Source organism: Entelurus aequoreus, linkage group LG03 (genome assembly GCF_033978785.1).
Source record: "Entelurus aequoreus isolate RoL-2023_Sb linkage group LG03, RoL_Eaeq_v1.1, whole genome shotgun sequence".
In the NCBI taxonomy this organism is placed as follows: Eukaryota; Metazoa; Chordata; class Actinopteri; order Syngnathiformes; family Syngnathidae; genus Entelurus; species Entelurus aequoreus.
The window spans coordinates 10805002-10821622 of record NC_084733.1 but is presented as its reverse complement, the minus strand read 5'-3'; the positions used below and the strand labels follow the sequence as shown (position 1 = coordinate 10821622).

At 40.9% G+C, this 16621-nt stretch overlaps 1 protein-coding gene across 1 annotated transcript in view; it reads right to left on the bottom strand.

The window, feature by feature from the left end:
* rnf17 (ring finger protein 17) overlaps nucleotides 1–16621 on the bottom strand; it is a 36664-nt gene that overhangs the window by 12885 nt on the left and 7158 nt on the right. Inside the window, exons 8-24 of the mRNA XM_062041172.1 lie at nucleotides 12294–12370; nucleotides 12129–12203; nucleotides 11776–12047; nucleotides 11624–11707; nucleotides 11118–11276; nucleotides 10867–11038; nucleotides 6859–7000; nucleotides 6607–6794; nucleotides 6402–6531; nucleotides 6156–6318; nucleotides 5930–6045; nucleotides 5731–5848; nucleotides 5545–5653; nucleotides 5003–5245; nucleotides 3458–3605; nucleotides 3268–3380; nucleotides 3110–3200 (exon numbers count right to left, since the gene is read on the bottom strand). Of these exons, the coding sequence (XP_061897156.1) occupies nucleotides 3110–3200; nucleotides 3268–3380; nucleotides 3458–3605; nucleotides 5003–5245; nucleotides 5545–5653; nucleotides 5731–5848; nucleotides 5930–6045; nucleotides 6156–6318; nucleotides 6402–6531; nucleotides 6607–6794; nucleotides 6859–7000; nucleotides 10867–11038; nucleotides 11118–11276; nucleotides 11624–11707; nucleotides 11776–12047; nucleotides 12129–12203; nucleotides 12294–12370 (2400 nt within the window). The remainder of the gene's footprint in view (nucleotides 1–3109; nucleotides 3201–3267; nucleotides 3381–3457; nucleotides 3606–5002; nucleotides 5246–5544; nucleotides 5654–5730; nucleotides 5849–5929; nucleotides 6046–6155; nucleotides 6319–6401; nucleotides 6532–6606; nucleotides 6795–6858; nucleotides 7001–10866; nucleotides 11039–11117; nucleotides 11277–11623; nucleotides 11708–11775; nucleotides 12048–12128; nucleotides 12204–12293; nucleotides 12371–16621) is intronic.

Genomic DNA, 16621 nt, shown 5'->3' with positions numbered 1-16621 from the left:
TCGGTACAATAAGAAAACAAAAAAATATATATTTTTGGGTTATTTATTTACCAAATAGTTTTCTTAGTGGAATATTTGATGTGAAGTAATCGGAACCTTGGATAGGTCAATAATTCATAATAACATTAACAGCTTTGTTTTATTAGTCAACATTGCAACTTTTTCTAAATTACATTTAACCTTTAAGCTTTTTTATTTCACTTTAGTTATGTTTTTGTTTATTTTAATAGCATTTTCAGAATGTGCCGTGGACCTTTAAAACATTAGCTGTGGGCCGCAAATGGCCCCCAGGGCACACTTTTGACAGCCCTGCTATAGATAATAAAAAATTAAATCTGATAAATCTATGGATAAAAAGCAGAGCCTGGTGACGCATGCGCGTTTATCATAACTCTCTCTGTCTCTGCCCCTCCCTCACGAATGCTGCTGCGCGCACAATTTGTTTAGTTTTTAACCCCTTCTTAACCTGAACGTACATTGAAAATACACGCAACCCTAACTCAAAATGCCGGACATTTGAGGCATTTAAGAAACTCCGCCCGGACAGCTCCGCAAAAGAGGAGACATGTCCGTTGAAAAGAGGACGTATGGTCACTCTATCGTAGCCCGTTAGCTGCTAGCATGCCGTGTGTTGTGCCTCGGTGTGCATTGTTTACACAACGTGCGGTACGCTACTTAATATGTCCATGTGGAAACTCGTTCGGTACACCTCCAAACCGAACCGAAACCCCCGTACCGAAACGGTTCAATACAAATACACGTACCGTTACACCCCTACTAATCATACACGATACCTTGTGTAAATGATTCCACCACAGAGAGCTTTTGTTGTTGCGCCTTGTTTGTCTCGTTCACTATGTAAAGCGCTTTGAGTCTTTGGAGAAAAGCGCTATATAAATATAATTCACTTCTCTTCGCGAAGAGTTGCATTTCCCACGCTCGGCTCAATGCTTCATTTTAAAATGCTGGAATAATTGTCTGAAAGTAGCACGAGAGTGTCTGAAAGTAGCACGAGAGTGTCTGAAAGTAGCACGAGAGTGTCTGAAAGTAGCATGAGAGTGTCTGAAAGTAGCATGAGAGTGTCTGAAAGTAGCATGAGAGTGTCTGAAAGTAGCATGAGTGTGTCTGAAAGTAGCATGACTGTCTGAAAGTAGCATGACAGTGTCTGAAAGTAGCATGAGAGTGTCTGAAAGTAGCATGAGAGTGTCTGAAAGTAGCATGAGAGTGTCTGAAAGTAGCATGAGAGTGTCTGAAAGTAGCATGAGAGTGTCTGAAAGTAGCATGAGAGTGTCTGAAAGTAGCATGACAGTGTCTGAAAGTAGCATGAGAGTGTCTGAAAGTAGCATGAGAGTGTCTGAAAGTAGCATGAGAGTGTCTGAAAGTAGCATGACAGTGTCTGAAAGTAGCATGAGAGTGTCTGAAAGTAGCATGAGAGTGTCTGAAAGTAGCATGACAGTGTCTGAAAGTAGCATGAGAGTGTCTGAAAGTAGCATGAGAGTGTCTGAAAGTAGCATGAGTGTCTGAAAGTAGCATGACAGTGTCTGAAAGTAGCATGACAGTGTCTGAAAGTAGCATGACAGTGTCTGAAAGTAGCATGAGTGTCTGAAAGTAGCATGACAGTGTCTGAAAGTAGCATGACAGTGTCTGAAAGTAGCATGAGAGTGTCTGAAAGTAGCATGACAGTGTCTGAAAGTAGCATGACAGTGTCTGAAAGTAGCATGAGTGTCTGAAAGTAGCATGACAGTGTCTGAAAGTAGCATGACAGTGTCTGAAAGTAGCATGACAGTGTCTGAAAGTAGCATGAGAGTGTCTGAAAGTAGCATGACAGTGTCTGAAAGTAGCATGACAGTGTCGGAAAGTAGCATGAGAGTGTCTGAAAGTAGCATGAGTGTCTGAAAGTAGCATGACAGTGTCTGAAAGTAGCATGACAGTGTCTGAAAGTAGCATGACAGTGTCTGAAAGTAGCATGAGTGTCTGAAAGTAGCATGAGAGTGTCTGAAAGTAGCATGAGAGTGTCTGAAAGTAGCATGAGTGTCTGAAAGTAGCATGACAGTGTCTGAAAGTAGCATGACAGTGTCTGAAAGTAGCATGACAGTGTCTGAAAGTAGCATGAGTGTCTGAAAGTAGCATGACAGTGTCTGAAAGTAGCATGACAGTGTCTGAAAGTAGCATGAGAGTGTCTGAAAGTAGCATGAGAGTGTCTGAAAGTAGCATGACAGTGTCTGAAAGTAGCATGACAGTGTCTGAAAGTAGCATGACAGTGTCTGAAAGTAGCATGAGAGTGTCTGAAAGTAGCATGAGAGTGTCTGAAAGTAGCATGAGAGTGTCTGAAAGTAGCATGAGTGTCTGAAAGTAGCATGACAGTGTCTGAAAGTAGCATGAGTGTCTGAAAGTAGCATGAGAGTGTCTGAAAGTAGCATGAGTGTCTGAAAGTAGCATGAGAGTGTCTGAAAGTAGCATGAGAGTGTCTGAAAGTAGCATGAGAGTGTCTGAAAGTAGCATGAGAGTGTCTGAAAGTAGCATGAGAGTGTCTGAAAGTAGCATGACAGTGTCTGAAAGTAGCATGACAGCGTCTGAAAGTAGCATGACAGTGTCTGAAAGTAGCATGACAGTGTCTGAAAGTAGCATGACAGTGTCTGAAAGTAGCATGACAGTGTCTGAAAGTAGCATGACTGTCTGAAAGTAGCATGAGAGTGTCTGAAGGTAGCATGAGAGTCTGAAAGTAGCATGAGAGTGTCTGAAAGTAGCATGAGTGTCTGAAAGTAGCATGAGTGTCTGAAAGTAGCATGAGTGTCTGAAAGTAGCATGAGTGTCTGAAAGTAGCATGACAGTGTCTGAAAGTAGCATGACAGTGTCTGAAAGTAGCATGACAGTGTCTGAAAGTAGCATGACAGTGTCTGAAAGTAGCATGACAGTGTCTGAAAGTAGCATGAGAGTGTCTAAAAGTAGCATGAGAGTGTCTAAAAGTAGCATGAGTAGCATAAAGGTATCATGGAGTGGCATCAAATTGTCACGGAGTAGCATGAAGGTGTGACAGAGTAGCATGGACATGTAACATGTAGGTGTCTAAAACGGCATGAAAGTGTCTTGGAGTCAATGTTCCTCAGACCTGGATGGTAATGAGAGTGGAGGCTCCTGACAGGTAGTATGACATGAAGTCACACGCTGTGGCGGTCCAGGTGAGTTGACCCCCTGCTGGCCTGATGGGAGTGTGTAGAAAAACATCTGAAAATGTTCACTGTGTGTGTGTGTTTGAGTGTGTTTTACCTGATATCAGTCAGCGAGCACTCCAGTGCAAAGGAACCAGCTAATGAGGACGGCAATGTTCGCAGGTTGTTTACATCCAACTTTACCTTGTTGCCGTGGTCACAGCGCTTTACCTGTTGCCAGGCAACAGACATGTTCATGAGGGATGGTAAGATAGTTTATGTTTTCAACTAAACTGACTGAATACAACCTCCACAACGCTGCTGGACGTGACATCGGAGCAAATCTGTCCTCGTTCCCAAACTCCATTAATGTGAGCTGCACACGTCATGTCAGGCTCCCACGCTGCCGCTTCAGGCTCTAAAAGCTCACACGCCTTCTTTAGAAGCTCACTCAGCCTGGAAGACAAACAGTTTTTCATCGTACTCACAGCATTTACCTGATGGACTTTCCATTGCTACAAGTTGGAATGAGTACCAAAGCACCCCAGCCACTCTTCGAAGCATCAAACCGGTTTATATGTGGTTATAGTGTACCGGTATATATATTTTCTCATTCTGTTTTGCACACTCTTGGAGTCAACATTTGCATAGTCAAGTACGGTACATAGAGTCATGTACATAATGTATATACCCCCCCACATTGTTTGTATATATTGTTTTCAAATCACCTGACATGTATACTGTGTATATGTCAGTGTTTCCCATAAACTGCCAACATACCTGTGGCGGCGGGGGCGTGTCTATGGGCATGGCTATGGGTGTGGTCACCATGACATTGAGTAATTTGCATAATTTAGTACAATATGATTTTCTCTAAAAAGGCTCAAAAAATGTATACTTACTAATTAATAATAACAGTTTTGTTTTAAACGTCCATCCATCCATCCATTTTACAATATAATTACAACACTTTGTGTACATATTTATATACAGATTTGAACAATAAGTTATTCACTGAAATACATTTATTAATCGTGGTTCTAACAAAAAATATATCGTATAAAATATAAAAGCTAAAATGTCTCTTAAAGCTCTGCCCCTTTAATTAGTGCATACTAAATAATATAACTTTAGCCTACTACTACAACCATATTATTTACCAGCAACATAAAGTGAAACAGAGGCAGAGGTGTCCTGCCACAGTCAGTAACAAATAAACAGAAAACAGTAGTGGTCAAATACAAATAGGCAACAAGAGAAGTATCCTACACTTCTCTTTTGTAAAGTAAATCTGAACAGCCTATATGGGCATCTACATCAACTATATGATTTGCCTGAGAAGTTGGACAGGACCAAAAAATTAAAAAAAATAAAAATAATTATTTGTGACAGACGTAATTCTTTCGTGGCGGGCCGCCACAAATAAATGAATGTGTGGGAAACACTGTATGTACATAATTTATCAATTTTTTAAATGTAATTTTTTATATACATGTTACATGTTATATATCTTTTATTATTGAATGTATTAAATGGGATGAATATTTAATGGACCACAATGGAAACAAGCCTTTTGGCTTTTTGTGGCATCCATTTGCCTTTTTAAAGCATTACATTGATTCAATTCTTTAAGATGTCAATAAACTTCTCAATCAATCAAAAACCTGAGATGTGAACTGAACCAATTTTAGCACCGTTGCAATCAAAGTTGCCAAATCTGCCTAGCAACAGGTGAGCATTGCTGCTACTGTATGTTATTTAGCTAGATTGGAAAATAGTACAAAAGTCATCAGATACAGATATTTCTTTCACTTAATAAAAAAAAATATTGGGTTTGCGTTTCACTTCTAGACCTCTTGAGCTGAGCGTCACTTTGTGCCAGGTGGACGTAGAAGCTGCCCGGCGAGGAGACGTGGGTCACTCGGACCTTCAAGTCCCTCAGGCTTTTGGAGAGGCTGAGCTGAGACTTCAAGTCAAAGCATTCCATAGCATCGCCACCAGACGCATCCAGACCCTTGGCTTCCACCTTCAGCTCAAGTGGCGGGTCCCAGATGGCCCCGTCGATCACGGGGCTCTCTGTGCCGGTGGACTTGGACCTGCAGGAAGGAGGGATTTCACTTAGAGCGTATGAACAGTACATGGGCCCATTCGGTGTGTGTGTGCGCGCTTGTGTGTGCACAGAATCACACTCAGCTGTTGCCGAACTGGCCACTTCTCGAAACAAATATGCGGTCGCATCAGTTTATCGTTAATAACCCGAAGAGGACAAGCAAATGGAATCAGTGAATTGGTGAGAAGGGGGAGGAATGGCGCCTAAGTCCAGTAGAATGAGCCAGTAGTACGCCCTCAATGGAAAGTGATTGCAGGTGAAATGTGTTTCATATTTGAATCCTACCCGTCTTTGGAACAGGCTAGCTGCTCTGCAATTAGCACCTCAGCTATGTCGGCGCTTGAGTCAGTCTCATACAGTTTGACCGGCAGAGGTTTGCTTTTAGGGGATTTTTCTGGAAAAAGACAAGGAGAAAGCGATCCGTCACCCAGTTGTTACACACATACATTAAAGTAAAAGCAAACAATAGACCTGTCGCCACAACAACAAAGAGTTTTTGATGAGCCAGGCTGACAAAGCGACTGATGCAGCCGTCACTCCACGTCTCTCCAGACAGCGGGAGCACGTCTGCCAGGCAGCAGCGGATCGCCTTCAAGACAACAACAACACGTCTTGCTGACTGGAGGCCGAGAAGAAGAGTTTACACCGAAGAGAACATTTGTGTTTTTACCAAGGCTGGCAGGGAGAAGAACTCATCCTTTATCTTCCTCAAGTCACTAAACAACACTGTGGCCTTGTTTCCAAAGTCAGTGTAGCAGACCTCCACCTTTCTACCTCCCGGATGACCTAACACACACAAACACACACATACACAAAGACATATGAGTGGCAAAGCCTGCATGTACAGCTCTTGTATAGGACCCCATTTGACGATGCGAGTGATGCCACATCCTCACCTATGACCTCAGCTCGGTACCACAAGGTGTCTTCAAAACGGGCCACACAAGCCTGTCCAATGACAGGACAGTAAATGAGGAGGTGGTCTTCTCCAGCTGGCACTTCAGCATTGTAACAATCCTGCAGCTTGGTTAACAGCAACAAGGACTCCATGCTGTCGGTCTGGTGAGAATGAGGACACGCACTCTTCAGGTCGGACGAAAAGCATGTGCGATTGTCCTGTTTGTCCATGGCAGGTACAGTACCAGCTGAATGTAGAAGTCACCGGGGCTGCTAATGTGTGAGACCACTCCGTGGTGCTTGGTGAGAATTTTGGGATACACGGCAGGGTAGTACTTGAGTGGCCTCCTGCCAGGCTTAACCGGACAATAAAACCTGCCAGCCGCAGAAACAAACTGAAATGTTTCACACACGGGACAAAAACATGGACAATAGCCATGAGTCATTTACCTGGCCACTTCCACAAACACCAGGTATTCTCGGATAGAAATAGCAACGTCACTGCATGGGTCAATTGGAGCTTTCTTCAAGTCCACCAGCAGAAAGTCTTTGTCTTGACCCAATGGATGCATTTCCACGGCTGTAGAACCCACAATTCTGCAGAACTCAACCTGGGCCTCTTGGCTCCAGCCCTTTGACTGAACATGCACGCACACGCGTAAACAATGTGTTAGTGTCATCCACAGAGGGTGGTGGTCTCACCAGGTTGTAGGGGACAAGGTCCTTGAAGGCACACCGGATGGCCTGAGGACAAAAGCGGCTCAACTGTGCATTCTCAGCCTCGTTCACTTTCCTCAGGTGTTTATTCAAGTCTTTAACAGAGGGCTCTGGGCTCGCCACCTTCCTGCAAAAAGGGCTTGCTGTTAATCATCAAACTTGCAAGTTTTCCCACTTCTTTTAGGTGTCCCAATACTTACCGTAATTTCCGGACTATAAGCCGCACCTGACTATAAGCCGCACCAGCTAAATTTAGGGGAAAATACAGATTGCTCCATATATAAGCCGCACCCGACTATAAGCCGCAGGGTTTTGATGTGTAATTACCGTAGTATATAGGGGTTCCTGCTACCACGGAGGGGATTGTCGGGACAGAGATGACTGTTTGGGAACGTAAAGCGTCCCATTTATTAACTATAAATCTTTCAATCATTCAATCAAACTTTCACATCTTTGACATGGCGAACAGCATTCGTGCAGAGTACAAATAATACAACGGTGCAAAGTAATACAAAGTGCTCGCATGTACATTATCAAAATAACCAGCCTACCGGTATATGAAAAGTCAGTCTTTAATCATTGTGTCATCGTCTTCCTCCTGCGTAGTAAAACCACCGAAATCCTCTTCGTCGGTGTCGGAGAAGAACAGGCCGCAAATAAGCCGCACCGTTGTATAAGCCGCAGGGACCGGAACGAGGGGAAAAAGTAGCGGCTTATAGTCCGGAAATTACGGTATATTCACTATTTCGGTTGTCTGAATTCAATATTGATATTAGAGGAGGGAAAAATTATTGATTCTCTGATTCATCACGATTAGAACATAGTATGTGACATCATGTCCGATACAAGCAGTCCTGCCATGTGTATACTTGTGCAAAGCTGGAAAGCCGGTTTCTACTACTAAATGTCCTCCAAAAAGCACACAATTTCTTCTATTTTAGTCAAGTCATTTATAAAAGGTAAACATACTAGGCTATAGGCTACTACGAGATAGCAGCGACACAGCAGCTAAGCACAAAATAGCAAACCAGCTAGAGTCAGTGGTTCTTAACATTGTTGGAGGTACCGAACCCCACTAGTTTCATATGCGCATTCAAGTGAAATTCTGATTCTTTAGTGAAAAATTGAAAAAAAATATTTTTCAAATTCAAGAAAAAGTCATGTTTTTTTACTGGTGCACAAAATTAACCGTGCATGAACATCACCTTGTTCAAAGAACAAAACCAACACAGTGCATGAACTCACAACAAATTACACACCTTACACACATTACCATGAAATGATTAACGTGGACCCCGACTTAAACAATTTGAAAAACTTATTCGGGTGTTAGCATTTAGTGGTCAATTGTACGGAATATGTACTGTACTGTGTAAACTGTACTGTTTCATATAATGTATTCTCTTCCTTTGCAATGTGCTAGTAAAAGTTTCAATCGATCAATTAAACAACCTGCATATCAGATGGAAAATTAGAGGGAACATTGTTTGGGGGTATCCATAATAGGCTGATAGGGAGAAGTTTTTATTTACACGATAAGTCGGATGTGTATTTACCTCCGTGGCGGAGGCTCCGCCGAACCCCTGAGGCCGACTCACCGAACCCCGAGGGTTCGATCGAACGCAGGTTAAGAACCACTGAGCTAGACATATGTAATAATTATTTAACAATATTGCAGGGTAAAACAGCACATTTGTCAACATAAATAGGTATCAAATTATTATAATTGCGTATGACTTACACATACAAAGTACCCAAGGCAGAAGTCTGATAAAAATCACATTTTACCTGCAGAGTTAACAGTCAGTTGGAAAAAAAATCAGATTTCGAAAAAATCAGATTTGGGCCACTTTGACCTGCAGTCTGAGGCTATGTCTACAGTCTACACTAAGCCAGATAACCCCTTAAACAAATAATTATTTAGCCTAAGCATCATGTCAGCCACACTAAACCATCGTTTAGTACCGTACTGATCGTTTAAGGTTACCCTCCTTGGATAATTTTTTACACGGTAAGTGCGCCGTGTATTTCTTGAATCTCCGGCTCTTAGCTTTGTATGGACTCATTGATCGTTTACAAACTGAGTTCGGAGAAGAAGTGAAGTCAGAAAGGAAGTAACGTCAGAAAAAACGAGCCAAAGCCAGCTTCATAACAACCGGAGCTAACCACTGGAAAAATGGAGGTGAGTCATTCAGACATGCACATGTTTCTTATTCTTCTACATGTAGACGCTTGTGGAAATCACACATGAATACCTCAAGTGAAGGAAACGCGCGATTGCAGCTATTTCGGATACTACACATCTCAGACGGCAAGAGAACTTTCGAATGTCCGGGTCAGCTGTGATTGTACTTGCCGAAAAACTTTGTCCATTTGTCGAAGGGGAGACAAGGAGAATGCGGGCTCCCGTGGATGTGATAATAAAGGTAGCGTGTGCTTTGTATTACCTGGCCGTCGAGTGAAGACTACGGAAAACATTGAATGCATTTAGACTGGCAAAGCAGACTGTATCAGTTCAGTGTTTCCCATAAACTGCCAAGATACCTGTGGCGGTGGGGGCGTGGCTATGGGCGTGGTCACCATGACATCATCGAGTAATTTGCATAATTTACTACAATGATTTGATTTTCTCTAAAAAGGCTCAAAAAATGTATACTTACTAATTAATAATAACAGTTTTGTTTTAAACGTCCATCCATCCATCCATCTATCCATTTTACAATATAATTACAACACTTTATGTACATATTTATATACAGATTTGAACAATAAGTTATTCACTGAAATATATTTATTAATTATGGTTCTTACAAAAAAAAATTCTTATAAAATATAAAAGCTAAAATGTCTCAAAGCTCTGCCCCTTTAATTAGTGCATACTAAATAATTTAACTTTAGCATACTACTACAACCATATTATTTACCAGCAACATAAAGTGAAACAGAGGCAGAGGTGTCCTGCCACAGTCAGTAACAAATAAACAGAAAACAGTAGTGGTGGTAGATAGACACAGAGCTTCATCAAACATCTGATCCACTGAACAAAGAGCTCCAAAAATCTTGAACTTTAGACTGCCATCAGTTTTACTCCCTACACTTAACCATGTGTTTCCTACTGCCTGCAGACTTTGCACCCTTTGTTATATACACATGTTGTGTTTCTAATATAAATACATTTAATAAAGTCAAATACAAATAAGGCAACAATAGAAGTATCCTACACTTCTCTTTTGTAGAGTAAATCTGAACAGCCGATATGGGCATCTACATCAACTATATGATTTGCCTGAGAAGCTGGAGGGGACAAAAAAAACAAAAAAACAAAAAAAAAATTTTTTTTTTGTATTTATTTATTTTTAATTATTTATTTATTTTTTTTAAAATAGTTTATTTGTGGCGGACGTAATTCTTTCGTGGCGGGCCGCCACAAATAAATGAATGTGTGGGAAACCCTGCAGTTATTGTCCGCCATATATGTCGCGGACTCAAAAGTCACCAAAAAGGAATGGACAATGAAGGGGAAGGCAAAAGAGTGAGACGTGTCCTGACCAGATATCTAGTTCCCTAGATTGATTGTTGTCAAATGTTCTTTGTCACATTGTTTACTTTTACATGTCTATTAAAGATTTGATTAATATATGATGGCTCAGGTGTGATTCACTACAATAGGGCCCCACATCACACTGGATTCCAGTTAATTGAAATACTATAACACTGGATATTGTTCAGATAAGTTACATTTAATTTAAGAACTTGCACACAAAGCAACACTGGAGGTGACTATGACGTGCGCATTTTCTGCGCATGCGTACTAGGTTGCGTCGCGCTGGCGGACGGAGGGGGTCCTAAACGACCATTGTGTGTGTGTGGACAAGGATAAGGTTAGGTGGGATTTACCCTGGATAACATTGGAATTAGTGTAGAAGGGGCCTAACCAGCCCTACTGTATTTTATACATGAAAACATTTCCTACATTGTGTTGTTTTTGCCCACCTTTCCACGCTGATGTTCTTTGTGAAGCCGTAGTCCATGAAGAAGACTTGCACACTGGCAAGCTGGGAGACGGGACAGATTTTCACCATCTTCTCGCAACCAATTTGGAATACCTCAAGCACACTGGCCCGACACCAAAGATCTTCTTTGCCCTTTGCAAATATTATAGAGCCTTTAATGAAACAAATATATGTTACTCACCATAGCTCATACACTAATAAGGCTGAGTGACAAAAAAAAAACCCACACACCACTTTCCACTCTGTCACTGAAGGTGAACAAGCTATAGTCTCGAGCGCAGAAGTTATTGATCTTCCTGGAAAGACGGTCACTTTCCCACTTCTCTGCCATGTACTGCACGTAGAAGTGACAGGGATTGACCACGTGTGTCACCACCACCAATTGATTGACTGAAGGGAAGAGGACAAATGGTACAGTGACAACCATAGATCCGGATATGAAAATTGTGTCCATCCGCCTTTGTCCTGGCTGCTCAGTACAATATGGCTAAATCGACGTAAAACGTACGCAGCAAATAATATTTTTGTGAAGCGAACCGCCTGTCCAGTAAATTGTAATCTCTTGCCGCACATTTGGCACTGTGTCCATTACAGTTCATGTAATGTTTCGTATTTAAAAAATGTATGTATATAAAGGTGTTATGGCTTATTTCAATTTTCAATTCAACTCAATTTTCAAACAAGAGGAAACAGTGTTGGACATATTTGTTCAACTTTATACGACCACACATTGTTACCGTTTCTCCCACTGTCAAACACGTTTCCTCTCTTTCGCGCCCTCCGCTTGTCATTGGCCAGCTCGGGCCCAGTGGGCGGGACAACTAGAGAAAAGGTAAAAAGTGACTAAGATGGGTACAGTAGACGGATATAAAGTAAAATGTACACATACTATGTTGTTCCTCCTCTACTAGAAGCTCCTCAATGACAACGTCAGGAGTGGACTGTCTTGAGGCGGAGGAGCTGCGGCAAAAAAGATTGCTACGACCCGCAGGGCTGGGAGAGGAGCGGCGATAGGACGGTGACCTCCTTCCTGGCGGACTCCTCCTCGTTGGCTTCTGAGGACTTTTTGGTCTGCTCCGACTGTGTTGGCTGCCTGTTAAGACCTCAGTATGCCGGGTGACATCACCATGTTGGTAGGGTGGTGCCACCATAACAGGCAGGCTGAAAGCAAACAAAGAAAAAAAAAAAAAAGAGTTCAGCACAAACAATGTATGCGTCGTTAAAATGGTGCGTTTGACCTACGGCTCTGGCTTGCTCTGTTCCATCTTCATTAACAAGTCCACACTCCGAGCCTGATGAAATGACCTGAAAATAACACTACACCAAACACATAAAAATATAATTTTTATCTTTTTGCATAGAATTATTATAGTTGCATAAATGTCCAACTGTCCTATTGAGACATACCTCAATCCAGAGCTCATGGTGAGGCACTCGGTATTGAAGGACTGGTGGTCTACAGGGGCCTGCAGAGTCTCCAAAACCTGTCAAGAGGTATCGCCTTTTTGAAAAAAATGTTTTACAGCCAAAAATGTCTCATTTTGCGACAGCTTTTTCGAAAAGTTGCCATGGTTTGTGATTTTACGAATGGGTTATTAAAATAAATAAAGATGACTTTTTATGCTGAGTTGTGCTTCATTGTATACATTACACCAGGCCCGAGCAATTATTTTGACTCAGGGGCCATATTTAGAGAAAATAATGTGTCTTGGGGCCGGTGTATCTATTTTTTAGGAACACTAATACAAAACCAAACAATAACGTCTGATTGAATGCTAAAAACGTTATGACAGACCGCCTTAAAAAACGGAATGGAATTTTACTTTTTTTATACTGAATGAGACACCCAGAATGTACATGAAAATAAAGAATGTGGGGTTTACAATATTAACTATGGACGATAAAACACTGAATATTGACAACATATGAACGTCACACCCCCTCTCGATCGACATATTTCACAATCAAGTGAAACGCAACAAAAATGCAACGAACACCGCGAAATATGAATGCGAAGGGTCAAAAAACCCCACCTACAATCTGATATATCACTAAGCTTTAGAACTTTGATGTATAAATCTCCTTCCCTCCCTGGCATTTCAGGCTGGCCGCTCTGGAAACACTCTGTGGAAACACTCCCCACCCACACTGCTTGGTGCCTTGTCTGAGCTGCTGTGACTTAGATTACCATCGTAATATCATTCAAAAGCGCAGATTTCAACCATTGAAATACTTTGTATAGTTCAATACTTACGGTCATTTAAAAACATCACTGCACATCCTAATGGCAGCTACAGTTGAAAGATCTAAAAATATTATTTGGGAATGTCCGGCGGGCCAGATTGAAAAGCTTAACGCACCGCATGTGGCTCCTGGGCCTTAATTTGCCCAGGTCTGCATTAAACCATACCCAATTGTATTCCTAATCTGCAAAGTATGTGAAAACACCGTCTAAACATCACAAAAATGCAACAATTTCGGATGGCCATTTTGAGTAATCCGCTCTGAATGTCTTCGGCAATTTCCATAGATTCGGGGTCGGACGACGTCATGGTGGCGACGCTTCTACACTGACCATATCAGCAGATTAGTCATACTGGAAATACGCAAAAATTAGAAAGACATGTGCTGTCTATCATTCACAATCCCTATGTAAAACAAAAACACATAAGTTTTTCCTTTTTTATAATGCATTCCAATTCGTAAATACATAAATAAAAAGTCTGCTAACAATCGAGTCAATGGGGGCTCTCTATTCTGTCCACAAAGCCCTCTAAAAAACATCCAAAACCCGCCAAAAATACTCGACTTACATATTGTGACCTAAATTTTAAACAAATATTAGCAATGTTATTATAAGCGCTAACACAGAAACTAATTTTTAGCGGCGCATTGATAACACAGAGGTAGCTAGTTTATGTTGCTGTACTGTGAGACGGCCGGTGTCCTGCTGCTGCATCTCGGGCCCTCAAAATTATTCTAGATTATAAATCGTGTCTCTCATCTGGATAATAGGAGAATTTAGCAAATAATAATAAAGTTGCTCATCTGTGACATTGAATTTATACCCGGAGATGGAAACAAACGACAACCGAAGACAGGCAGCAAATTTTCCTTTTAACCTTTTTCGGGCATGATGTAAAATTAAATGATATGAAATTGTGTGATGTATTATGCTGTAAGTGTGTTCATGTTCGAAATAAACTAAAGAAAGAAAAGAAAGAACCTTTCGTGTGGATTAGACTTTGACAAACTTTGGGAATATATGAAAATCCTATCAGTCATCATTGCAGTGAGAGCAGACATTGTACAATAAAGCGATTGTTATATTATGTTCGTAATTTGTATTTGTATAGCACTTAGCAATACTGCTACATGAAGCTAGTGTTTCGCTTAAGATGCATCTGTTTAGCACACAGCTTCTAAAACTTGTAGCTCATCCTCCCTATATTCAGGCTAAAAATATAAGGTTCTGAATCATATTTTTTCCCCAAAGTAATCATAGTTGCCTCTCACAAAGTCTGCATAATTTGCATTGTTGTTGATGGGTTAGGGATCTGTGGTTCCCACCTCTATGTCACAGGTAACGTGACTGGCAAAATGGATTGGGAATCTCCGTGAGATTTATACTGTTTTGATCATATCTATTTACTGTCAAATTTAGTAAGTCTTTCAGTGTTATAAATCAGATATATAGGATAACAGCTTCAAAATAGAGGCAACTAGTTTTTCCATTATACTCGTACTTTGTTTTATGTGTCCTTTGCAATCTTAATCAACTTAAGAAAATGTTTCATTTGCACACAAACATAGTTTGGAAAACAAGTATTGATTTGTCACTCATTTAATCTCCACAGAGACTAACACAATTTAACATACAAGTAAACACTAGAGATGAGATAAAGCAAAATTTCTAAAGCAGCGGTGTCCAAATTGTCCATTTTTTGTTGGTCCTTGTTGTGAATATCAAATTAATTTATTATTAATGAGGTACATTACATGCAACACGAACAACCATTTGCTTTGTCACCTATAACACAAAGTCCAAGATAATGCTTTTTACCCAAAGAATTCAGGACAGAGAATAATTTCGCCACACCTAGTGTGTGTGTGACAATCATTGGTACTTTAACTTTATACTGATACTGAATGGATTTAGCATATCTAATGTACCACATTTTTCGGACTATAGGGTGCACCGGATTTTAAAGAGCACCGCCGTTGAACCAGTCTATTCAGGACTATTTTCATTCAAAAGGTGCACCAAATTATAAGGCGATTAAAGGGGTCAGTCATATTATGAGTTTTCTTTCTTAAAACACTTCCATGTGTAATGGAATTGTGCATATATTATGTTTTACAGACTGTCTTCAAGCCGCTTTCTGAGCATTTTATTGGGATGCGCCGTTTTGTGGGCGGTCTTATTTACGTGGCTCCACTTTGACAGTGTCTTCTCCCTGTCATTTTTGTTGCACTGGTAGTTTTTAGCGCTTGTATAGCGGGTCTATTGACAGATATAAGTTACAACTGTACGCTACGTTATATTAGAAATGGCAACAGAGGGGGATGAATTCCCCACAACAAGAGGATAGAAGAAAAGGAGCTTTTTGAATACTGCGCAGACTACAATGGCAGATGCGTGCAAATTTTCGGGACTTATGCATATCCCAAATACACATCAGCAGGTACAAATAGGTTGGAAAAGTTGGTTTTGTATAATATTGCAAAACAAAACACCAGCTAATATATCTCCTAATAGGTACCATTCTGGGGTCTTTATACACATACCATAATACCTATATGTTGAAGCACAGTACGCCTGACTACTTTAGCCACAATGCTCCGCATTCCATCAAGCAGTGCGGCTTAGTAGCTTACCAATGCTGTACTAAAACATTGACAGATTTTTGAGGGCCATGTGTAATATGCTATAATCTCAATGAAACATCAACGTTTTGGTGTTGCTTGATTACCATTTTTGCTAGCATCATTTATTTAACAGACGTCAGCCTGCAGTCCACACGTATCTCTTATTTGTGAGTGCCGTTTACTAGTCACACTTGTCATTACACCACATACCAAATAAAATTGCTTCAAGGTTAGTAAGCACAACTAAAATTAATATGTACATTAAGGGGTACACTGGGTTTATAAGGCGCAATGTCGATTTTTGAGAAAATAAAAGGATTTCAAGTGCGCCTAAAATTCTGAAAAATACGGTACAAAATGTTTCCAAGTGGCACCCAAAAAGCTTTCATTTTTTGGTGCTCGGTGGAAATCTTTGGACAGCCCTGTTTTAAAGCCATTGTCAAATTTTGATATTATAAAATCCACCACCAAGTCTCCCTTGTTGTCTGCTGTCTGCTTGGTCCTCGACAAGTTAGACATTCTCAGTCTATGTTTTATCGTTAAAAAATGTCGATCATTAACACATTGCACACAGTTGACGCCTGCTTTCGAGAAACATTGGAGAACTGTTGAGCGCTGTTGAGATTATCATCACCCGTCCACATCTCTGTCAATATAAACTAGGAAGTCAGGATGCGGGTGTGTACTTAAATGTTTACATACTACATTACTCAGAAGGCTATGCGCTGTAGATGTGACCCAGAAGAGGGTCTGAGTTACAGGTAAGAATGAGAGTTGTGCCATTGGGGCAATAAAGAGTTGAGATTCCTTGTTTGTCTCCACAAGAATCAAACATGCATTTCGATTGACAGTTCGACGTGTGCCTT